This window comes from Rousettus aegyptiacus, unplaced genomic scaffold (genome assembly GCF_014176215.1).
Source record: "Rousettus aegyptiacus isolate mRouAeg1 unplaced genomic scaffold, mRouAeg1.p scaffold_m13_p_1, whole genome shotgun sequence".
Lineage (NCBI taxonomy): Eukaryota > Metazoa > Chordata > Mammalia > Chiroptera > Pteropodidae > Rousettus > Rousettus aegyptiacus.
In genome coordinates, this window is record NW_023416284.1 from 74826364 (window position 1) to 74852276 (window position 25913).

Sequence of the window (25913 nt, forward strand, 5' to 3'; positions counted from 1 at the left end):
GCAAATTGTTCCTTGCTTATTTGGCCAATTACCATCATATTTTGGGAAGCAAACAAAATACCAGAATTTATATCGTGTAGTTTGTACGTGTAACACTCTATTTTGCCAGCTAAGGAACACATAACGTAAACATAGGGAAGTGGTGAAATCAAAATAGTAATGCTAGGATGGATCAGAGAGCAACACTTGGCAAATTGTGCCCGAACAGTGGACCAAGCACTCTATTGGGAATTGCAAAGTAGGAAGTCCTATTTTTGACTCTGCTGACCTCAGTGAATATTCCTTGTTTAAAAAATGGGCATAATTCTTTGCTACCTAACAAAGAGGCCTGTTATGAAAATTAATGAGTCTATAAAACGTTCTGACGTCTCTAGAAGCCCTTCCTAACTACAAACTATAACCTTCTCTTCATACAGCTCACGTTCCTGCTCTTTGAAGATATGCCAGTCTTTATTAGTATTCCTGTTACACCTCCCACCACTATAAGTTCACTTTAAGTCCTCATAAAATTAATACAATGCTCACTATTTTAAGTGGGAGACTTTGCCTCTTCGGAAATGGTTTCCACTCGTATGATAACGTTAACGTATTAAATACTGTGAAGCAAGAACAGCAGGTTCAGAAAGAGGGAGGCGGCCAACAGGAACCTGTCCTGGGGAACCCGCGGGCACTCTCCAGACTGCTCACCTCGGGACCCGGTTAGGGCTCCCGGAGCCGGGCTCGCGGCGGCCCCAGCGGGACTCGATTACTTTCGTCTGGGCGAGGAGCAGCACCGACACTCCAAGGGGAACCCTACGGTGGGGAGGTGGGGCGCCGACAACAAAAAGAAGTAAAGTAGGAGGAGATTCTCCCGGGTAGGGCCGGGGCGAGCTGGGGGAGGCAGCGGGCTCCGGTAGGAGGAAAGGACCCCGCGCCCGGACCCCGCGTCCCGTCCGCCAGCGGCTGGCGGCCGGGGAAGGGGACTCCGCCGTCCCGGCCGCGCGCGTCGCCCCCCGCGCTCCCCCGCCCACCGCACCGCTCGCGCGCCCCGTCCCCGCCTCCTCGCCCAGCGCCGCCCGCGCGCAGCGTCTCGCGCCGGCTCGGCCCGCCCGCCGGGAAACAGCCGCGAGAGCAGCGGCCGCGGCGGCTGCCACCGCGCCTCCTCCGCCCGCGCTCCCGCCTCGCCCCCGCCCTCGGCGCCTCGGCTCGCGCCCGCGCTCCGGCCAACGTTCTCTGGGGCCTCCCCAGGCCCGCGGCGCACTCCCGGTCTCCGAGCCCCCCAACCGTCGCGCTCTCCCTCGGCGCGCGGCCCGCCGCCTGCTTCCGGGGCGGGCGGACTGGGCGCCTGGTGCCGGCGGCCGCAGCGACAGCGCCCCCGGGACGCCGAGGAGGAAGGAGAAGAGGTGGAGGTGGCCGCAGGCTGAGTCGCGGCCGGGATGTCCGGGCAGCCGCCGCCGCAGCAGCAACAGCAGCAGCTGCCGCCACCATCGCCGGCAGCCGTAGCCCCGGTCTCCGGAGTCGTCCTGCCCGCGCCCCCGGCAGTCAGCGCCGGCTCTTCTCCGGCCGGCTCGCCCGGCAGCGGCAGCGGCGCGGGCGGCGGCGGCGGCTTGGGGGCCGCCGCGGCCGCCCTGCTCCTCCACCCGCCGCCGCCGCCGCCGCCGCCCCCGGCCACCGCGGCCCCGCCGCCGCCCCCGCCGCCCCCTCCTCCCTCCTCGGTCGCCGCCCCCGCCAGCGCGCCCCCCGCGCCCTCGGGTCTCGCCACGGGCTCCGGCCCTGCAGGAGGCGCCCCGGCCCCGGCCCTGGCGGCGGGTTGCAGCGCCGCGGCCCCCTTCCCACACGGGGACTCGGCCCTGAACGAGCAGGAGAAGGAGCTGCAGCGGCGGCTGAAGCGCCTCTACCCGGCCGTGGACGAGCAGGAGACGCCGCTGCCTCGGTCCTGGAGCCCGAAGGACAAGTTCAGCTACATCGGCCTTTCGCAGAACAACCTGCGGGTGCACTACAAAGGTACTGGGCGTTTGTCCTGCGGTGGGAGTGGGGCCACTGACCCGAAGTGTCTTGCTGCCAGTGCCTACTCTCGACCTGTCCCCGACCCCCGCCTTCCCGGGGCTGCGTGCCCGCGGAGATGACTCGCCGCCCGTGCTGCTTCTCCGAGGGTGGGATTGGGGTCGCGGTGAAAGGTGCGAGGGGAAGGGGCCAGATGCTTGGAAAAAGAAGGCGAGTATACTGCTCCTAGGTATAATGGAACGGGCAATCCTAGGCCAGGAGTAGGACACCTTGAGGGAATCCAGGATGACAGGACACAACTCGCTTTTGATTTCTCTTAAAGATAAATCTTAGGGCTTGGATAGAGGAATCCAGGGACTCGGGGTTGGATTACATTGTTCTCCAGGTGGCGATGGGTCAGGCGTTCTCTTCTTACATAGGGGGAAGAGGGGTACAATTCTGGGGTATAATTTCTAATTAAGGAAGATAAAAGAAATATAGCGGGAGGTGTAATCAGTGAAATCAGTAGGGCACAGATTGTCAAGGGGGACAAAAGGATAAGTGACCCAAGTTTGCCATCAGTGTCTCTTATTAAAAGCAACTGGGAGGGTACGAGGTGAAACCTCAGGAGTCCGCGTTTTCTTCGGGGAGCGGAAACCTACCACTACTGTTTGGAAATGCCCTATATTTACATGTCGGCATTGTATGAAGTCTGGTTGAAAACAAGGATTTTTAAAAAATGTTATTTAGTATTTTAAAGAAAATTGGTGTGTTTTACACCTGCAATTAAAAAGCCTTAGGCATGTCTTCTTCCTCCTCCCTCACCTACCTCTGCTGTGTTAAAACAAAGCTTTAAGCAGATCAGTTGAATGTAAAATTATAACTTGCTATGAGAATTTCTGAAATGTAGCCCAAATTAATAGCATGCGTCAAGTTTACTTGTCTAGAGAGCAGGGGAGGGAAAGGAACAATCCAATGTATCTGTCTTGTCTGGAAACATACCCAGTTTTTAGGCCCCAAACCTGAATCAGGAGCTTTTACATTCAAAGCAGCCTCATTTTGATTGGCTACAAAGGGAGGGTTTTAATCAGGTCCTAGTGACAGAGCTATAGAGGGTATAAACAATCGTTGTGGTTAAATTCTTAAAGTGTACAGGACTGAAATTTGAGAAGAACCTTGATAAACAAGTTACTGTTTAATCAGAAGGGAGAATGGTCACAGAAATGTACCAGATGATTTGACTGCAAAGAATCACAGGCAAAAATAGACCTTGTTGAATATTCTTTTTATCCATAGATCCAGAGAAGAACTGTGAAATTTTAAATTTGCTCCTTAACCTAAATGGCTGAAAATTTCAAAATATCTAGCCTTTGATTTTTTTTCTTAAGTTAGGACATTTTGTTAATACCTGTGAAGACTGTTGTTTAATTTTGTGTTTTAATTTGTATGAACAGTGCTGTGTTGTAAAGTATTTACTTCTGACCCGGCCACCAAAAGCTTTTTGTTAGTCTTGACAAAACTTTATTTTAAATTTATGGTTGATGGTTAATAATTAGCTTATAAAATCAGGCAGGAAAAACGAAAGATGATTGAACAAAGAGTCCTGCAATCATTTGTGATTTTTAGGCATGTTACAAAACAGGGCCTCAATTTCTTCCTCTGAGTGATGAGGGAGCTGAGCTGGATTGTTGGGAAGGAAATTTCCAGGTCTGAATTTCCATGATATGTGATTAATGGTTACAGTTGATTTAACACTATAACGTGGCTTGAGTAGTTTTACTACTTTTACATAAAATTGATGATTTGGGTCAGAGAAAAGTACATGTGAAATTGGTTGCAGTTTGAAATATTTATGGCACTACTGTCTCAATTATTTTTCCTGTTGGCCTCTTCATTAGTTTCTGTTGTGTAATAGTAGGATTCACTTTCTGGCAATCTCACTGTTATAAACATAAACCATTATTTCCGGAAAAGCAGATATTGTTGTTTGTCGTCCTTTTCTGTCCCTCTCTTCTGTCTTTTCTTTGTCTCTCCCTTTCCCCTGTCACAAACACTATCTTTTTCCCCTTTCTACAGCCTCTTCCTCTTGTTATTTTAATGTGTTGGGTGGTTTTTTCCTGTTGTTTTTCTGTGTGCCTTCTGAGTGGACTACATCAAAAGTACTGGGCAACTCTGTCCCAGTAACAAGGGAAGGGAATAAAGGGGAAGTGTCATAGGTAGTGGGTAATAAAACTTTGAAGTCAAAATAAGAAATGAATTTTATTTAATATTAAAAGCTACTGTTCACAAAGTATTTTTGCATATGACAGAATTTCAAAGGGTTGATGATAATTATTTTTCAGAATGAGGATTTCCCTTACCTTTGAAATAGAAAGAAATATCTTGGTTTCTTTTGCTCTGACCATGTTCTATTTTTAAGAGGTTATTCTTCTAAGTTGAAATTATTGTTTTTGGAAACAGTATGATGCCTTAAGTGATTCGAAGGGATTAATGTTAAACAGTATGGGACAAGCAGACAAAGTAGTTTAGATTGCAGAGGACTAGCAGTGTGTATACTAAAATTTTTAAAAAGACCTTTTGCTTAGCAGTCACACACCAACTGTTGAAATGCTCAGGCATGTTTCTTTCTTTTTATTTTTACAGTTCTTTTCTGCTTTGACTAAGTGACTTTATTTTATCTTAAAGCATTTTAAGGAATATGAATTGAGATTAGTCTAAATGCTTCAGTTACAGATTGCATTTTTATATTTGTGAAGTTAGCACTATTTGGATACTTTAGAAAGCATTTTGATACAAGGGGGAGTTGGACAAGATGGTGGAATTCTCATTTTAGATGTGAGAAAGTGGGAGCACCTGGAGGTTAGGCTGTCCCAGTCATAAACCAGGATTGAAAACTAATTTTCACTGATTCTAAATTTAGTGCTCTTTCCACTATACCATATTGTTTATTTCAGTTTGTGTGAGACTTAATTATCTCAAATAAATGAAATCCAGTGATCACATTTAGAACTTTTTGAAGAATAGTTGACATTAAAAGTACTTCCTTTGGGGGAAAAGTGTTACCTGGAACACACTAATGCCATGGAAAAATCAAGACACTTTAATTATACTGATTAAGGGCAGCTTAAAACACAAGGTAATCGAAGGTTGGGAATGATGGGAAGCAATGAAATAGTGAATTGTACTTTTTAATTGAAGCATTATTAATGATAGTTATCTCACCAGATAGGTTGAACTTTTGGTGTGCCTAACTCCCTTCGCCCTCAGTATCATCAGTCACTAGACATTTAACACTTTCTAAATTTAATTTTCCGATTTCTTTTACTTCTTAAGGTTCAACAAATATCTCAACAAATATTTGCCTGCCAATACAAATGTCTTATAAGAATTATGGGGGTGATCGCCTTTTGAGCCATTCTTCTCTTGCTCAGGCCCACTTCCATGTCTGGAAGTGTACTTTCCCTTCTAATAAAACTTTTCTATTGTAAAAAAGAAAAAAGAAAGAAAAAAGAATAATGGGGATGATGTAATACTCCTCAAAATCAAGGAATTTAAAAACCAAATGGAGCTTTTCTCAGGGATTCCTTCGCCAGAATTTTGGGAAATTTAGCTATAAAAATGCCAGTTGGTAACTGCAAGAATCATGTGATCTCATAATCATATTTAACAGAAAAATAGTAGTAATGATAATTTATTGAGCAGTTGCTCTAGGACACGTGTTCTACTAGACAGTTTGTATATATGCCTTGCTCTCTATTTACTTATTCTTTCATTTGACAAGTTTTTAGTGAATGTTTGTTTACTTTGTGCCAGGTTCTGGGCACTCAAAGGTCCATGAGATACTGTATTTGAATTCAGAGAGCTCAAAGAACATAAAACAGTGAGTGTAGTAAAGGAATTTTACAAAGAGTAATGTGGAGGACAGGAGCATCTACGCCAGGCTGACATCAGAAGGGATGAAGCTGGTGGATCAGGTACAGCTTTAGGAGGGAACGAGGCCAGTGGTAGTCTTAAAAGATGAGTGGTCTACAGGGAAAGAGGAGGGGCGGGGCATTATAACTGAAAAAGCGTAGAGAATTATAGCATATGTTTGGATCTACAAGCAGTTTGGGCTTGTTGGAATTTAAGTGTGTGACAGGAGCAGCTGGAAAAAGATCGTGAGAGGCCTTATAGAATATTTTATTGAGCTTAGATATTTTTCTGTAAGAGATGAGGAATCATTAAAGGATTTTAAATAGGAAGCAACTGGCTTATTTTTATTTTTGTCACGATTATACAACTAATTAGAAGATAGTTTCAAGGGGTACAAGACTGGAAAATAGCAAACTCATTTAAGGTCTGTTGGAACAGACCATATAAAAAAGGACCTGAACTTGGTCAGTGGTAAGGGTGGAGAAGAGCAGACTTTTTTGCGATGTTTTATAGTTAACACTGTCAGGATGTGATAGAATGATAGAGAGAGATCAACGCCAATGCTTGTTTCTAGTCTGTTAGGTTCTTGCAGTGAACCATGAATCAAATAATGATTGCAAGGAAGTATTACAGTATATTTGGAGATGAGTAAAGATGGGAATTTTAGCCATGTAATGATGATCTGACTTCATGGAAACAAGAATCAGCCAAAGAAGCAAGCTTTACGGAAAGAACAGAAACAGGTCTTGTGGAGATAAGGTAGTTCCAAGTAATCACAACAGTTGGAGTTCATGACTTTTCACTTTATTCTCTTGCTAAAATGACTCAGCTACAGTCACTAGTGTCTGGTTTTCTTACTTTTCTTTTCCCCATTGTCTGGGTTATCCTTTCCTTACTATTTCACATTCCTAACAGACTTACCAAATTGGCCTAGCTAATTGTCATTACTCTTACAGAGCTTTTCATTATATGCTACAGTGTGAATTGGTGGCCTGATGGCCTTTACATCAAGTGCTAACCTTTGTTGAATCAGCTAAAGGGGTGTGAGATTAGTTATGAAATACAAAACATCCTCCTCGCACGCACGAGGATGGTCTGGGCTCCACTTCTTTTCAGAATCTGCGAGGCAGATTCTCCTAGGAAGATTGGCATGGACCATAATTGACCTGAGCTTGGGAGATATCTAAATCATAACTGATTTGGGGAGTCACCTCTAGGTCGTAGTTGAAACTCAGTGTACGGGAGAAAGTAAAGTGAGAAGAGCAGTGGGCCAAAGATGGTACTCTGAGCAAATCCAACATTAAAAGGCTAGATGGAACCCAAGAAGGAGTAGTTAAGAGATACCTGGACAGAGGAGAGTGTGATGTCACAGAGGCTGAGCAGAGGAGTATCAGAAATGAGGAAGTGATCTTTAGTGTCAAATGCAACAGATAGGTTTAGTGCTAAGGCACAGAAAATCTTCCACTAGATTTGGAAGTTAGATTATCATGACTTTAAGGAGAACAGTTTGAATTAAATAATGGGGGCAAAAATCAGAATAAACAGAAGGAACCAAACAGAGATGATAACGAATATAGATTACTCTTAATAAATATATGTGAGGAAAGAGATTAGGCAGTATCTAGAGGAGAATAGAGGTTAAAGCAGGATATGTATTTTTTTTTTAAGTGACTGGCCGATAGTGGAGTTATGTAGTACCTGGAAATTAGCTTCTAATGGCAGCATGTAAGATGAAAACCCACAGAAGCAAAATTATCCCTAAACATCCATTTGGAAAGTACTGTGTTAGAGGCTATTGTATGATTTCTAAGTAAGTCTCATTTTAATTTGGCTCTGTGGGTAAAACTGAAGTGACAGGTTAGATGAGAGTATGCTGGTGCAAGGTATGGAGTCCTAATAAACATCTACAGAATTGAACATATTTTAACAAGCCAGGTAAATGGTACCTGTTTTATTACCTTAAAGTTTTTTAAAAAGTTCATTATGCTTACTACCAACCACTGAAAAGTATACATTTTTGAGATACTGTGCTGTTATAGGTTGAAGAGAAAGGATGAAAATATAAGCTTGGAGGCTGACAGTAAGGGCTTGGAGGGAGGAAAGCAATTCAGGAGCATAGGATGGTCTTGGAGAGGAGAGTCTGTTTCTCTGATAATAGTGAAAGAGGTGAAGACGGGTATGAACACAAACCAGTTTAATAGAGTGGAGAGTAGAAAGTGACCATATATAATGATGGAGTCCCACTTCAGTCCCATTTTATAATAAAGTAGGCAAGATAGTTTACTCACTGAGTTCACGTAGAGGACTTAAAGCTTAAAGTGAATGAAGAAAATATGGACTAGCCACCGAGGGGAATGGGAAACAAGCAAACTAAAATTTCTGAGTGTATTGTTGATAATAGCAGTGTGACAACCCAGCCGATATCATTAGTTCATAGTGGTGGCTATTTGCAAGATTGTTGGACTTTATTAATCAGAGGCCAACTGCTCAGTGCAGGAGTAGGGAAGGTGGATTATGATATTGATCTAAGGCTGTCGTTTTGCTGTTTGGGTGTGATGAAACGATAGGCATATGAGGGAAATCAAGGCTATTTGGGAGCTTTAAAGTAATTACCATGTAGCACCTTCTGGATGAGGAAAAAGGAGGAAAAAAACCCCAAACAAACCAAGAAAGGATGCAGGGAATTGGAATTCCCTTGATGTTGAAGAGAAAGGGTAGAAAAGAAGTCTTTAGAAAGGGGAGAGGATAGGATGCTGCGTCCTAGAAGAAGGTAGAGGTATTTCTGCTATAATGCCAAAAATGTGTTGCTGGAAAAACCAAGTTTTCCACAAAATTGCACTCTAAAAGTTGCAAGGCTTATGGGAAAAATAGGGCTGGACAGACCACTTAAACCTGTGGAACCTTGTAACCAGAACGCTGCAAAAATAACAGTCCTCATAAAATATAAGCCCAGTTAAATTTCCACTGGCATTTGTGCCCAATATCAGAGGCTGCTGATTCTTCACATCCTTAAGCCCTTGGGTTTGGGCTTCCTTCTTAGAGATATGAGTGCTTGACAGTGCTAATCAAAAATAAAAATCTGATTCAAGATTTAGCCCTTTTTCCGCTTCTTTTTAACAGAGAGGAAATGCATACCTTTAGCTATTGAAATGGCTAAAATCCAAAGAAAACCTGACAATGCCAATTGCTGGTGAGGATGCAGAGCAACAGGAACTCTCAGACATTGCTGGTGGGAATCCAAAATAATACAGTCACTTTGGAAGATGGTTTGGCAGTTTCTGACAAAGCTAAACATAGTTTTAAACCATATGATCCAGCAATTGAACTCTTCAGTATTTACTCAACTGATTTGAACATTTTTTGCCCACACAAACACCTGCAGGTGGATGAATGTCCATAGCAAGTTTTCTCCTGATCGCCCCAAACAACCAAGATGTCTTTCAGTAGGTGAATGCATAAATTGTTACATTCATACAGTAGAATATTACTCAGTGATAAAGAAATGAGCTATCCACCCTTTCAAAGACACAATAGATCTTAAATACATATCGTTAAGTGAAAGAAGCCAGTCTGAAAAGATTATATATTCTGTATGATTTCAGTTATATCGAAACCATTATAATTGGCTTTATGGAAATTGACATTATGGAAAAGGCAAAACTGTAGTAAAAAGATGAGTTGTTTTCAGGGGCTTGAGAGGAGAGAAAGGGTGGGATTGGCAAAGCAGGGGATCTTTTAGAGCAGTGAAAGTATTCTATATGATACTGTAATTGTGGATACATGACACTGTTTATTTATAAAACCCATGAAGTTTTATAGCCTGAAGAGTGAACCTTAACGTATACAAATTAAAAAAATCACTTCGAAGGGAGGGGGGAAATCCCAGGATAGAATGCACATGTGACCACACTATCGTTTACAAATGTATGAAACAGCTTCAGAGAAGGGGAGGGGAAAGGTGCTGACTTAAGTAACTGGAAATCAGTGGAGTCTGTAAAACTAAAGGTAAGATAAACTACATAAGTTAAGCACTGAACCCTTGTTGATAAAGTCATATTCCATGGGGATATGAGTTAACATTTCTGATACTGCTATGCAGTTATACCAGAACTGAACAATTAAATAAATGGACGGCAGCCGGTGGGAGCTGGGTCTCTTACCGTGGCATGGAATTTTACAAATGAGGAAGTTGGAGGTGGGGAGGAGGTTAGAATGATCCATGTGATAATGGATTAGAGTTGGAGACATAAGTATGAACTCATATTTAGTTTAATATTGGCACATGATTATATAGGGAAATATAGGTATGTGTATATAGAGGGGTTTAGTTTATATACATATATTTCCTTGCTCTTGTCAAAGAAAGGACCTAAAAGTAATGACACCCCAGTAACAACAAGCATACCTAGTACCTTGAGCATGCGTTCTGATGCCACTTGGTAATGAAAAGAGCCAGAGCTCCTTGGAGAAATAGCTGATTTTAGGACTGGGACAGGAAATATACAAGATGAGCCTCTAGCATCTTATTGTGCCAGAAAGTAACAGAGAACAAAAAACACATAATGGAAGTATGTCGGAGTGCCAGAGGAGCCAAGTGAAAAAGCTCCCAGTAGCTTTTGAGCAACAAAATAAAGTAGTACTGAATTATAACTCAAAGTATAAAATAAATACGCATGAGATGCATGAGTCCATACTGATATAAACAAAGATGAACTATCTTAGCACTTTCTGATCTATACTGCATTTGAATTTTCCCCAGATGGCTTTAGATAGTGGCAGATATAACAGTTCCTGAAGCCACTAAACATTGGGCATTATAGGAATGTACTTCTGTAGGAATCCCAGCGTTTTTTGACTTAGGGTTTTTTGTATATTGCTAAAATTGTCTCTTTAATTCATTAATGTACTGGGAAAAGCTGTGTTATCAGTTAAATGACTTCTTTATTATGCTGACATCATTCCCGTGTTTATCAAGTGCATATGAGCTAATTTGTATCAAGATACACAATTTGTATTCAAGTGTGTTTTGTAGCAGAACAGATTTTACGAGAATTTATTTCTGAGGTGGAATAGTTTCAGGTGATGTCAGAATTCAAAGTGTGGCTCCAGGAAGGAATGATTGAAGTTAGGGTGGATGTCAGTAGGAATTAAAATGCAAAAACAAAATCACAAGTATAAAGTGTGTTAATGTTTAATATAGGAAAGAAGCATTTTGTTATGAGAACATATAAAAAAGAGGTTAGAGCAAGGCTAAGAGGTTAGAGAATGGATAATTGAGAAGTTAAAGCTTGGGCTAAGATCTAAAGGATGAGTAGGACCTAACCAGGCTGAGAAGGAAAGGTAGAGCTCTCCAGTAGAGGGAATTATTTCAGCAAAGACTGGCCAGGCAAATGTTGCTGGAACAGAAAGAAAGAGGTGAGATCAAACAAGGTTTTCAGGAAGTTGATCTTTTTCCTTAGGCTTTTAAGAAGGAATTGCAGTTGTATTGAGGGATAGTAGTTCAAGGAAGGCTGATTTATATCTCCAGAAAGGCACTTGGCTGCATGTTAGAGAGTGGAGGGGGATAGAAGGTGGACTTTATTTAGTCTAGTTCCATTTCAGTGAAATGCAGTCTACAGGTTATTTGAATAGAAAAGAGCTAACCTTGCTGGCTTTAGAGTTTTGAAACAATTAATGTATTTCCTTCTTGAGCCATGTAGAAAACACTTAAATTGAAGACTTTATATTTTAAAAGTTTACACTTTAGTAGTGTGAGGTGGTTTTTTGGTCACCACAGAATTTAAGGTAATAAACCTCCTGCTGATGAACATTATTAGAAATAGGATCCTCACTCTGATAATACTGGTGTGTTCTCACCTGAGAAATAGTATGAGTCCTTTTCATCTGGCATCCAGACTTTTTCTTAAGTCTTTAAATTTAATTTAAAAATGAAACAAAATCTTTCGACATATTTTTCTACAGTGTTTTAGTAGAGCATAATAATGAATATAATGGAACCTCGAAGGTTTATGATTTTGTAGTTTTTTTACAGTTATTTTTGCATAATGGAAAAATGTAGGGGATTTTAATTCGTATGTGGATTTAATACATGATTCTGCTAATTTTTGGCAAGTTATATAACCTCCTTAAGAATCTTTCCATTTTTAAATAAGAATCTATTTCATAGATGTTGAATTAGAAAAATCTGTACAAAAGCACCTAATACTTTTGAGAGGCTGTTTACTCTAAATATTTTCTTTTTCCTTTCCCATAGAAGTAGCAAAGATAGGGGATGGGAATACATATGAAATTATCTTAAAATCCTTGTTGTAACTAAATCTTTCATATGGGTTCAGAGCTGCACTGGATCAGGCTTCTTGAATTTAAATCCCAGCACAAATGCTGGTTTGGAATTCTCACACAGCAGTATGACCTTGGGCAAGTTGCTTTATCTTCCCTTAGTTTCAACTGTGAAATAAAAATAAATAATACCTACTTAATAAGTTCTTTTGAATGTTAAATGAGTTAATATAATTCTCTTAAAACAGTGCCTTTCACATAGCATTAAATGTATGTTAAATATCACTTGTTATTATTGTTATCGTTAATAATAAGTAGACCTTGAGTTTACCTTATCCCTAAAAATTTTGGTTACTTCCCTTCCAAAAAACCAAACCAAATATAAAAGCTAGTTAGTTTAGGACTCCAAGGTTAATTAAGGTTTTCTTTGGATTTATATTTGTCTAAATTTTTAAAATGCGTTTAGTATATATGACCTTTTCCCAGGCAACTCAATTATTTTGACATATTTTTACTGAAAACGATGCTTTGCTGAAACCATGATTTATTAAATGTCTCTTTTTAAAAAGTGACTGGTGTCATTCTGCAAATTTGTGCCATTATTTTTATTTATTTTTTTACTTAGTTTGGCATAAATCTATTATGTGCATATTTTAAAGCAGTTTTAGGGGTATCTATATATTGCTGTTTCCATTTTTATCTTCCTAGCTAGGTTTACTGCTTCCCAGTGAGTACTTATGCTCATGGTACATATACTTAAGACATCTGTTAACACAAGTTTTCATGGTAATAGAAAGGAGTGGTTGAGTTCAGTCAGTTTCTTTTAGGCTACGTGAACATGTGCTAATTTCCATTGCAAGTGTACACTTAACTGTTTAATGATAGAGTATGCATTGGCAATTTGATAAAGTATGTGGTAAGGGAAAATATGTCATTGGTTTGTGATAGTTATTATATGGCTAAGACATAATTTTTGACTTAAAAGGTTTGTTTTCGAAACAATCATTTTAAGGGCATTCTGCTACTTGCGAAGATATCGTTATAATATGACTGAAAGATTAATGATATATTGGGTAAAACACATCTAACTAAAACGCCTGAACAATGATTTAGAGAATTGTTTCTCATAAAGCCTTTTTGGGGATTGTGGAGACTTGTCTCATTCACTCTCTTTGAGAACTTTCTGACCAGCAGCTTCTGTCTTTAATCCTCTGTGGTTTTATGGGCATATTTTCTCTCACTTACTTGATTTTGTTTACATGCTAGCTTTCAAGATAATTTGTCGCTTGGACAAAAGACAGGGAAGGTGATTTTGAGTGAAGAAAACCCTCTGGGATAAAAATGAGGAATAGCTAATGTAAAAAGTTTAGAAGGCGTTATCTAAGAGATTTCCTAAAGATGTCAGCAGTGGTATGGTTTTATATTCTTTAAAAAGAAAGAAAATACAACTAGAGATCAGGTATATTTCTCAGGCTACAATTGACCAAAGAAATTTTATGAATCAGACTATATACAGAATTAATGATGATATGTCAAAGAACAAAATTGAAAATTCTTAAAGTAAAAAAGCGGTTTTGCCAATACAATCTAATTGTATAAAATTTCACTTAAAAATATACTCTATGATACAGATTCTTCTGGTTTAAAAAAGGCCATTTGGACAAAAGTGCTGTTTAGGAATTTTATAATAATATGCAAATTTAGTTTAATAAAATTAAGATCATTCTCATCATGCAGCCTTTTTTCCTCTTAAAAATTTGTCTGCTCTAAAATACTTTCATTTTCATAAAGGACTGCTAGGTTCAATGTGTTCAGATTCTGAAACTTTATTAAAACTAGTACTTTTAATTATTCGTATTGATGGAAGCAGAAATGTATATATCATTGTAAAAACCATATTTATTCCTGAATTATTTAAGATTTTCATTTGAATATCTCATTTAATTTTTTCCTTTCTATTTTATATGCAGGTCATGGCAAAACTCCAAAAGATGCAGCATCAGTTCGTGCCACACACCCAATACCAGCAGCCTGTGGGATTTATTATTTTGAAGTAAAAATTGTCAGTAAGGGAAGAGATGGGTAAGTGTAAACTTTGGTGGGGAAAATTGTTGTTCTTGGATGATTATTTTTGTTTTGATTCGTGATGTTTATGATGTAATTGGAAAATTGGAATCTTGGAAATTTGGGTAATTGGAAAAGTGGAATCTGAATATTCTAGTATAGCAGGTTGGATCTGGTTTTGGTTATATACTAGTTGAAGCTAATGTTTGGTGAAATTAACCAAGATTTTTTCTGGTAGATTTGTCATTAAAATAGAGAATTGGAATTAAACAATAGACAGTGACTCATTTTCCATGCCTTTTCTTACACTCTCTTTTTTCTGAATTCTGCTGAGAAGTTAAAACTTCTTAAAGCTAGCTAAAGCCCAAAAATGCGTGGTGTTTTACGGGAGTTGGCGTTTAGAATTTCAGGTTTAGATCAGGGAAATGTATGTTTGTACACTCTCAATGGGAAGTAGTTTCCGAGGTTTAGGATGTGGTTTAGAAGCTTCCAGTTAGGACTCCTGGAACTGACTTTTATATCACTGCTTTATAACTTGTAATCAGTGTGTTGTCTTTGTATCTGTTCATGAGAATCACTTATGGGACTATTAAAAATAGTTTGGGCCTTATCCTGAATATTCCTGGATCAGTATTTTTCAGAAGCAGAGCTTGGGCAAGATAGCCATTTTGAGAAAGCTCCTCAAGGAGTTTTGGCGCATATCTCTGGTTAAGAACTAATTACCTAGAATCATTGGATCTATCCTGTGGTATTTCCTGATAACTTCATTGTGGGATTGGAGGTCCTTTGACTCCAGATGTAATTGGGGGGGTCAAAATTCTCTCCTCTCCCAGGCTTCCACTGCATAACTTGCAGTTTTATTCTGTTGTGTCTGAAAAACAACTCAGTATCTTGGTAGAAACTGGATAGGGTCAGTTTGAGCTAGTTCTACAATTACAACTTTTTAGCAGGATTCTTCATGAAAACTAACTCCTTTCTAATTTTTCAGGCTTATCCCTTTGTTGCTGGGATCCTTTATTCTTTTTTTTCCTTTAATTTTTAAAATTAGGTGTATTTCACATATAGTAAAATTTATCATTTTTAGCATGTAGATCTGTGAGTTTTTTTATACTTGTACCACCACAATCAATATATAGAACAGTTCCATTACCCTGCCCCCACCCCAAATTCCTCCATAACCCTTTGTAAACAACTCTTCCCTATTTCCAGCTCCTGGCAACCACAAATTAGTTTTCTGTTTCTATGGTTTTGCCATTTCTGGAATGGTTTATAAACGGAATCATATAGTATTTAACTTTTTAAGTCTGGCACCTTTCACTCAATAGAAGGCATTTGAGATTAATCTTTGTTGTTATATATATCTTGGCAGATCAGCCCTTTTTATTACTGATTTGATGAACCAACCACAGTTTTCTTATCCAGTCTTCAGCTGAAGGACTGGGTGGTTTCCAGTTTTTGGCAATTAGGAATATAGCCACTATAAACATTTGTATACAGGTTTTTATGTAAATGAGTTTTTTACTTGTGTAAATATCTAGGAGTGAGATTACTGGATGGGGTGTTAGGTGCGATTTTAGCTTTACAAGAAACTGCCAAATTGTTTTGCAAAGTGTCTGCACTAGTTTGAATTCCCATCAGCAGTGTATGAGAGTTCCTGTCGCTCTGTCTTCAATAGCTCTTGTTATTGTTATGGGTTTTTTTTGTTTTAAATTTTTAACCATTAGAATAGGTATCGGGTGGTTTCTTGTGGTTTCATTTATAATTCCCCAATCAGTAATGATGTTGAAGAATCCTTAATTTTTATTTGCCCTCCCTTTCTCCCTTTTTTCCCCAACAAATGCAATAATTTGTTTTGATAGTAATCATTTGTTGACAGTGTGGAAATGGTTAAGAAATGACTTACAGATATACTTAAAAAAAAAATGAATTGACCGCTAAATTGAATAGAATGTTTCTCAGGGCAGTTTTCATTTTGTCACTTATTCCAGTTAAATTCCAGGTCTTTATACCTCATATCTTTCCTGAGCTGTGGAAGCTGTAACTGGGGCATCCGGTTAACCTTCATTTCCACTTTTCTGAGAGCTTAGGCTTAGAGAAATAAGCCCCAGAAAATAGAAGATAGGATGCTAAACAGAGTTGAATCAGCATAAACCTTTTAGGAACAAACCTTTTAGGTTAGAAAATTCTCCCAAGGACCTGTTGTTTCTAATCACAATCTACACCTGCAAAAAATGCATGTGATATCTGACAGGTATGTGGTGCTATAAGGTCATGTTTGTAGTTCTCTGACCGGACACACTGGCTCATATTTCTAGTGCTACTACTTATGTTCAGCTTCTCTTGTCTCTTACCCCGTTTGCCTAGCTTAACTATTCTTTGAGCCCTAGTGCAAAGGTATCTTTTTTGTGGCACTTTCTCCTCCCCAGAATAGGACTGTGCCTTTTTCTATGCTTCCTTTATATTTTGGGCAAACTAACTGTAACATCTATACTGTTTTAATTGTCTGCCCATTGGTGATATATAACTTTACAGATTCAATGGCAAGGGACTATTTTATATTTCTTTAACTCTAGTACTTAATTTATAGCTAACATTCATATGAATGAATTAATGAATGGATGAGAAATAGTACCTACCTCCTGTATATTCTTGGAGAAGTCTATTGTATTTTTTTGGTCAGATTCTATTTATCTCTCTGGTAAACTTTTTGAACAAAGTTCTAGGTCAAACTCAATGCTTTTGGAAGGGAAGGACAAGAAATGTGTGGAAGAAAAGCAAGTCCTATCTCTAATTTTTGCCAAGTATATCTTTCTGGAGATGTATTTAACTGTATCAAGAGGTATTTTATAAAGAATGGGCCAGAAAGAACAACTGTTGGTCACCTTTTATTTGTAGTGGTGCAAATAAGAGCTTATTATACGTAATTTACAATCGAATTTTCTTTTAGATAGTATGTTTATCCAAGATGAGGACAGGTAAATATATATTTGGGTCCAAGATCTCAGTTTTTTAAAAAGAGAAATTGCCATTTCAGCAGATTTTCTCATGAAATAGCAAAATTTGGTTATGAATTGCCTCTTTTTTTTTTTTTTTGTAATACCACGTAAATTTTATGCTAAAGGAACAAAGTAGCATCTGCATTCTAGAGAACATTCATGCTATACTTGCATCTACACACACATGCACACATATATATCATATATACACATATAAAACTGTAGATATAGATTGTATAAATATATAGATGGCTCTATTCAGTATACTCTGTAAATAGAGACTGAAGTGAAGTCAGGTAAAATTAAGTGACATACTGTCCAGGTTCTTACAGTGAGTAGTGGTAGAGTAGGGCTACAATTATCTTCTGACACCCAGCCTAATGTTCTTTCTATAACCCCATGCTAACTTTAAAGAAAAGTAGAGAGCTTGCCCTTAACATTTTCCTTAAATTTAGGATCCCATTATATCTCTGAATATGCTTATCATTAGGAGTGTTTATTTTTATTTTTATTTTCATTTTTTAATTAAATTGTTTTGTTTTATTAAATTGTTTTGTTTCAAGTGTTTTGTTTTATTAAATTGTTTTGTTTCAAGTGTACAGCACATTAGACATTTATATAGTTTATAGAACGATCCCCCTAAATTGCTCCTCCTCTCCTCTAGTTTTCCACCTAGCTAATATATTAAAGCTCACTGTTTTTCTTATGCCGTGCTCCTCATCCCTGTGACCAACTATCAACTACTAATTTGTACTTCTTTAACCCTTCACCCCATTCTTTCCCCCCCCTACCCCCCACCCTCTTCCGTTCCATCCTCACCAAATTGGCCTCTGTATTTGTGTTTCTGATTTTGATTAGTTTGTTCTTTTTGTTCCTTAGTTTCTGCATATGAATGAAATCATATGGTATTTTCCTTTCTTTGTCTGACATTTCAGTCAGCATAATAACCTGTAGGTCCATGAATTGCCTCTTAATTTATCTGATATGCATTATTTCTAGGTTTGCCTTGGAAAATTAGGAATATGGCTAATGATTGTTGCTTGTATTTATTTATTGCCTAAGAAATAAGCTTGAAAGAAGTTGCTTTCATTGAGTGAGAGAAATAATGTTTTGTTTTCTGCCTTGAATTTTCATTTAACCTAAATGTAATTTTTGTATATGTTTAGCAAAATAAGCTTAATTTTTTTTAGGACAAAGTAGCCTGTTTAAATGTTGTGATTAATTTAAAAATAAAGTTCTCATTCATTTCACAACAACAGAAAGGCACCTTACCTGCGTAATATTTTTTAGGAGACATATTTAAAGGGCTTATATCTATTTTGTGTTCTTGTTAGTGATTGTTGACTGTCAAAATGAATTTCTAAAAGAAGTCTGTGTTTCATGAATGTATTTTCAATTCAAGAGTTTCCTTCAAGTTTTAAATTATGCATACTAATAAAGGCAGTGGAGATACAATTAATTCTAAATGTGAGAGAAAATAAATTTTATATTTGAAAATTTTTAGAATTAATATTTAAGATGAGTACAGTATTTTCAGCTCTTCAAACAAAATATTGGTGCTACTCTACCAGTGATTCAGGAGAAACCAGCAAGTAATCCAGTATCTGTGCTATTCCTAAATAATTCTGCTGTTGATAAAGGACAGTCTTCAGAGTGTTGCTTCTGTGCTTGCTAACTTTCTGAATTATTTCTGGGGGATGTGGAAAAGAAATAAAAACCTTTCCGTCTAGCTCTACAAGGCTTTACAGGGTCTTCTAGTTTCAACTGAAGATAAGCAGCAAGTGGAAATACACATGGAAAATGTGAACAAAGACATTAGGAAGCGGGATATATTAACAGATATCACAGAATGTGTAACTGTCACAGTTGAGTAAGTGTAAATAAGAAGTTATTCTTCTCTATCATATCCATAGTTCCTAGTAGAGGATCTGGCACTTAGTAGAAACTCAATAAATGCATTCAGTGAACTGAATGTTGGCCCTTGCCTTCAAGGAATATGGAATCCAGTATTTGGAGGGTACAGTGGGGCAGGGCATGGAGCAGACATATGCAAATAACTCTAGATTAAAATATACTAAGACTGTAAGATTGAGAGAGTATGGGGGGAACTGAGGAGAGAATGATTAATTCTAGCACAAGGAAACAGATTTATAAAGAAAGTAGTATTTGATAGAATTTGAGAAACTTTGTAGGGGAAAATTATTGCAAACTGTGATAAATAGCTGGACTAGTCTCATGGGAAGAGTGGAACTGTATGGTGTCTTTGGCTGAGGTATGTGGCTCATTATTGCTGGAGACTTGAATTATAGTGAAGAGTTTACAGGCGAATGGAAGCCTTGATGATAGTTCTAAGGTAGAATACTTTATAGGTAGTAGGAAGCCTTTAGTCTTTTTGAGTAGGACAGCGATACATGTTTTAGAAAGGCAATACTGGGTGGGGAGGGCATGCAATTGTGATGACAATGTGACAGATGGCTAGAGATAGGAGTTGGGTTATAAGACTAGTCATGGATTTTGATAGAGATAAAAAAAAATACAAGAGGAGGAGGTGGTTTAATTGTTGGGTACCTTTTATGAGCCAGGTATTGTGCTGGTAATCTAGGATTTACAAGGACAAATTGGCCAAGACAGTCCTTGCCCTTCAGAAGTTTGCAGGTAAGAAGGGAAATCAACAGGTCAATAAATAAATATAATATAAAATATACATAATAGAATAAAAAATATATAATAATAGACATATGATCAAACTACAGAAGAAGTATGGCGGAGGGAGTAACCAAATCTCTTGGAAGATGAAGTGATGATAGGGGAAGCCTCCATAGAAAGCTTGCCTACGGTTATGGAAGAGGAAGAAAGTAACAAGTCTTTTTCACTTCCCTGTCCTTCAGCCACCCATTTACCCTCTTTAGACTAAGTTCCTAGGAATCCCTCCAGATACAGTCTATGAGCACAGGTTTTAAAGATGAATAGCTGTTTTCGATGCTAGTTAGTCACTTTTGCTAAGTAATTTATTGAAATACTTTGGGATTGGATAGATGGAGATTCGAATATTGGCTCTACCACGTATTAGTAATGTGGCATTGAGCTTTCTGACAAACTGTTTCCTCTTGTGAAATGGAAATAATAGTGTCAGCCTCATAGGACTAGATGAAATAATTCATTTAAAGTACTTTATTAGAGTGCTTGTTGCTCATACTTAGTGCTGTTGATGCTGATGAAGAAAGAGCAGCACAAAGTTTTGTGGAAGGAATTTGTTGGTCATGAGGGTGATCATGAGGGACTGCTAATGCTAATAGATACTACCTTTCATCTTTTAGGTGCTAGTTTTAAGCAAAAGAATGATAACAATAGGATTTGCATTTTAGAGAGGTTATTGTGATGGTAATGTGGAAAATAGGTTTGAGACTGACATCGAAGATGTGTTGGGCTAATATTTTAAATTGAGGTCTTAATCTGTGTAGTGGAGTAAGTGAGGAAAGTAGACAGATTTTTAGCTGTTTAGAATGTTTAAAAAAACTTGATTAGGAGGTGGGAGTGGTGAGGATAGCTGTTTAGAGAGAGAGAGTTAAGGATGACTTCCAGATTTTTGACTTAGACAATTGATTAGATAGATGGTGTTGTGGCTTATAAAGTACTGGAGGGAAGTGGAGTTTTGAAGTTGCAAATGATGGGAATAATGTTTAAATTGCTGTGGGACATTCAGATGATTAATAGCAATAGCAAGCCATTGACTAAAAATAAGTGGGATTTAGGAGAGAGCAAAATTGTAGGTGGGTTTTGGAGTCATCAGAATGTAAGTTGTTGAAGCCATGGGAATTGATATGTAACATGAAAAAAGAAGAGGGCCTTGGATGGAAATGAGAAACACCATATTTATAACATATAAGAGGAGAAAATCTAGCTAAAGATTCTGAGAAGGAATGGTCAGAGAGTTAGAAGGAAGATCCTAGAGAGTATTGTGTGTTGGAAGCCAAGGAAGTCAATTAAAAGAATTGAAGTATCTGCTGGTTTGTCATTTAGAGGTTGTTAATCCTCATTATAGTAATTTCCTAAAAGATGGGATGGAAGCTGGTACAGTGTGTCAAAGACTTAGGGTAAGGAATGGAGATAATGGAGCCAGTAAACTGCGTAGCTGTGTTGCTCTTGTGGAAAACAGTAATTCTTGATCCTTTCAGAAAAATAATGCACTGCCAGGTAGGATGTAGCAATGAAAACCAACTTTCGTGAAGAGAAACAGGAGGGGTTTTTGGTCTGTTTTGTTCAGTACTGTATCCTCAGTGCATATAACAATGTGAGGCACAAAATGGGCACTGGATAAAAATGTTGACTGAGTGGAGTTGAGTAGCGATAACATCTGTATACCGCCAGCTCTCTGCTTGTATAGCGTGTTGGTACTTGGTACTTACGTAATGACCTGAATGTTCAATTCTGAATACTCCTTTGCCTGTGTTTTGAAACCATTAAAGATGGTAGGAGTGGTATTTTTGGTGAAGAAAATATAATTTAACAAAGTACCCATCGAATGTGTGAAAAGTGACCTAAAGATATGAAACCATCACATTCTTAAATTATATTCCAGTTGATTATCTTCATTGTCGTTGAAATTTCAAATCACCCTTACCCCTTACTCCATCAGTTAGTTATTTTATACCTAGCAAATGAATATGGATTTAAGAACCTTTTTTTTTTTTAAATAATTAAAAGGTAATGCATTCCTAATGCAAAAGGAGAAATCAAAAAGTGTAACTAGTTTTAAAAACATCTAGAATCCTACCACCCATACATACTAAACCATAGTTGACATTTTGGGGTATATTCTCCCAGCCTTTTTTTCTCTATTAAAAAAAAAAAATTTAACAGTCTAAAAAAAAAGAAAAATTGGTTTAAGATGTATCTGAATCACATAAAATAGATTTTAAAAATATATTAATCTCATATGTACCACTGTTTATACCTTCAGCTTAATATATTGAGTTTAAAAATTTAGAGAGAAAATCTCATTTTAATAAGATCTTGAAGATACCCGTAATCCTTCAGTATAACCTTAAGGAGTTATATAGCTTTGTTAATAACGAATATATTACTTGAAATCATATTTCAGTTTTGCAAAACCAGAATAGTAATTTTTAATCAGTCTATTTTTGTTTATCTCAAAATATATCAGATATATCCAAATGCTTGCTATTTGTTTACTGCTGGAATCAGGTGAAAGTAAGTGTTCCAAAATAAAGAGAAATGGTCTGTTGGTTCTAAACCTTCTGACTTTTCATGGATGATATGGCAGTTGGGTAGGTTTTTCTGGTGAGATGGTTGAAATATTTAAAATGATTATAGAATAGTATTGGTTTTGGGGTGGAGGCACAGGCTGGTTAAGAGTCGAAGTTCATCCCAGCGTTGCTCTCTTTGTGATTTAGACCAGAATCTAAGCAGTTTTCCTCCCCAACATTTTCAAACATACAGAAGAGATAATACAGTGAACTCCTATATATCCATCACCTAGATTTTAGTTAGGATTTTGCTGTATTTGCTTTATCCCAAATCTATTCATGCATCAATCAATCTAATTGTTTAATGCATTTCAAAGTAAATTGCAGAGTTTCCAAATCAGTATTACCTGAATTTTCTAATTTTACACTTGTATCTCTTTTTTTCTTTTCTTTCTCTGAACATCTTTGTTTCTAATGTTACGGACATGATTTTTTAATTTGCTTTCTTCTAGAACGTAACTATACATTTCTAAATTAAAATACCAGTATTATTGCTAAAAGAAATATTGATTAAATACTGTGATTTTTTTTTTTTTACATTTATTATATTCTTACTCTTATAATGCAACATTCTAGATTTGGTTTTAGCTTTTTTAAGTGACATTTCCCAACCAAGTCAAAAAACAAAATTAGAAATTACACAGGAACATATAAGAATGGAAAAATTATAATCTTTGGTTGAAATTTAATACAGTACCAAGTCTAAATAAAAACCTCATATTTTAATTAGGAAAAAATAGAGATTTGTGTCAACAAATATTAAAAGAAAAATACTGCACTTTTCTCATGACTTTTTGAGGATTCAGCATTTATATTCATGCATATGATTTACTTAGAGTTTTTTTGTTTGTTTTTAGAGTCTATTCCACTAAAGATATATAGTCAAAATACTGTGCTTTATGGTCATTTGAAGTAATTCTTTTCTCTATGGTTTTGCAACCTATTGGCATATTATTAGTTTCACTGATTTCAGTTTATCTTTCATTTTTAGAGATTGCTTTTTTCTTATGTAAAACAATTAAACATTTACATTGTTCCTAATTTAAAACTGTACAAGACGGCACTTCACAGAATTCTCACTTCATCCTTATTGTTTTTTTTTCCTGCTTCCCCATACCCACCTCAGGCAGTAACTATTTTTATTAGTTCTTGATTAATTTCTTCATTATTTCCTTTTGAAAATAGAAGCAAATAATGACATAGAAAACTCTGAACGTATATCACAGGTAACTGGTGACACTAGTGCTTTTAGAGGAAGAAACTAAACATTTTTGTCACTTTGAATTTTGTTTTTTTATGATGTGGTTTATTTTCTTTGCTGTGTAGCAGGGGGAAGATTAGTATATTTTTACATTTAGAAACTTTTATACTAATACCTGAAGTTCCCCTCCGTTAATATATTCTCTGTTATGAACAGTAAAGGAATTAGAGTAACCTCTTCTTCACTTCCCTTCCTTGCTATCTTTTTTTGGCATTTAAAAATTTATTATTGATTTACATGCAGTAAAATTCACTTTTTTGAGAGGGATGTATAGTTTTATGAGTTTTAACAAATTCATACAATCACGTAAGAACTACCACAAGTGAGATATAGAATAGTTCCCTCACTTCCTAAAATTCCATCTTATTGCCCCTTTATAATCAAATCTTCCTCTCACCTCTACCTCCTGACAACCACTGATTTGTTTTCTGTTCCTATAGTTTTTCTTTTTGAAACCAGAATGTCATAAATGGAAATGTCATATACATGTAACCTTTTGAGTATGGTGTTTTTTCATTTAACATATGATATGTTTGAGATTCATTTAGGTAGTCCAGTGTATTGATAGTTCATGCCTTTTTTGATAAGCTCTCCTCTTCTCCATCTTATTAATTGTATTATATCTATATTGTAAAAACATATAACATTTTCATGCACGACTCTGTTACCTCATCATTTAGTGTTAGTTATAAATTCTGTATGTTTAGTAGTTACCACCAGACCTTGTTACAAAGCTGCTTTTAGGTTTTTTGGTTGTCTGAAGCACATTCTTCACTAGAGAGCTCAGGAAGAGCTCATGAGAACAATATTATTTACATTTTCCATGGTTCATAACTGCTTGTGACTATTATACCCATTATATTTGAAGGTTTGATTGGATATAAAATCCATGGCTTACACTTTCTTGTGAGCTCTGTGGACTTGGATATGAAAAGTCTTAAGCCATTTTTTCCTTGTAGGAAACTTGGTTTTTTGTTTAGATCCCCAAAGATTTTTTTTTTTTTTTAATATCAGTCAGTACTTAGAATATGTCTTGGTGTTAACCTTCATATATGGCCTTCAATAATAGGTTTAAGTTTTCTTTTTTTAGAAATGTTTCTAAAGCATTTATCCTATTCCATTATATAGATTTCTTTTGGGGGGACTCCAGTTAAGAGTGTAGTGTGTTAGATTTTCTTTGCCTAACTTCTATAGAAAGGCAAAACCCATTTTCTTCTCTTCTTTAAAAAATTTTCTCTATTCTGTTACATATTTTTCCTGTGGTGTCTGTTCACTCTTGTGTTCCACTTAGTTTGTCTTCATTTTTGATGTAATTTTTCTTTTTAAAAATTCTTACATGATACAAATAAAGACACTTTTTCTACTTATATTAAAAATTGGAGATTTTCTATGAAAAAATTTTAAAGGTCTGATGTAAATTTTAAGTTATAACCCTTGTGAAGAGAAATGTTATCACTGAAAAACCAAACAGTAAAATATATTTCAGTCTCCATAGTTGGTATAATGGATAGTATCTGTAAAGTTTAAACAATTGAAATGTGAAGCAGCTTCTTACTAACTTATTTGCATGATTTAGAATTGCTGCTTTTCATTGTTCATTAATTCGTAGGGACATACTGAAAAATAAGAGGATTTTAAATATAGATTGGAATGTAAAGAATTTTATTAACCAAAATTTTTACTTTACTAGAGTCATAAATTGGTACCTATGAGGTAAACAGTAGGATTTGTTTTATCATATTATGTAATAAAGTCTTTTCTGTACCCTACAATTAGCAGTACAATGGACTACTTTAAAAAGGCAGGAAACCAAGTTATGTTTATTTGTTTTTGTTGATGTAATTAACTGCAGATGACATTATTTAACAAAGAGTTTTTAGAGGAACCCTCAAACTAGTAGTATGCTTTTGTTGATCTTAGTTTTATTGTCTTAATTATTACGTAGAAGGCAAGACAAATGAATTAGGTACTAGAAGACCATTTTAGTACACATCGCCAGGCCTTAATTTAAGATCTTGTGTATTTATATAGCTCTTTGAGAGATAATAGAATTACAAAACTGAAGGGTTGATATATTATTGTGGACTTTCTGGAGGCAAGAAGTAGAGCCTGATTTTTATTTTCTGTGATCCTTCTGCTTTGGAAAGAATGGAGGGGGAGTAGTATAGTATA

General features: G+C 37.1%; 1 protein-coding gene across 2 annotated transcripts in view; it reads left to right on the forward strand.

Annotated features, from left to right (window-relative positions):
* Window positions 1-1096: 1096 nt before the first annotated feature.
* The window catches only part of RANBP9 (RAN binding protein 9), a 76779-nt gene continuing 51962 nt past the window's right edge, over window positions 1097-25913 (forward strand). The window contains exons 1-2 of one of the 2 annotated variants that reach the window (XM_016123263.2): window positions 1097-1983; window positions 14124-14235. In XM_016123263.2, the coding sequence (XP_015978749.2) occupies window positions 1416-1983; window positions 14124-14235 (680 nt within the window). In that variant the 5' untranslated portion in view covers window positions 1097-1415. The remainder of the gene's footprint in view (window positions 1984-14123; window positions 14236-25913) is intronic. The other variant, XM_036237007.1, reaches the window with a different exon arrangement.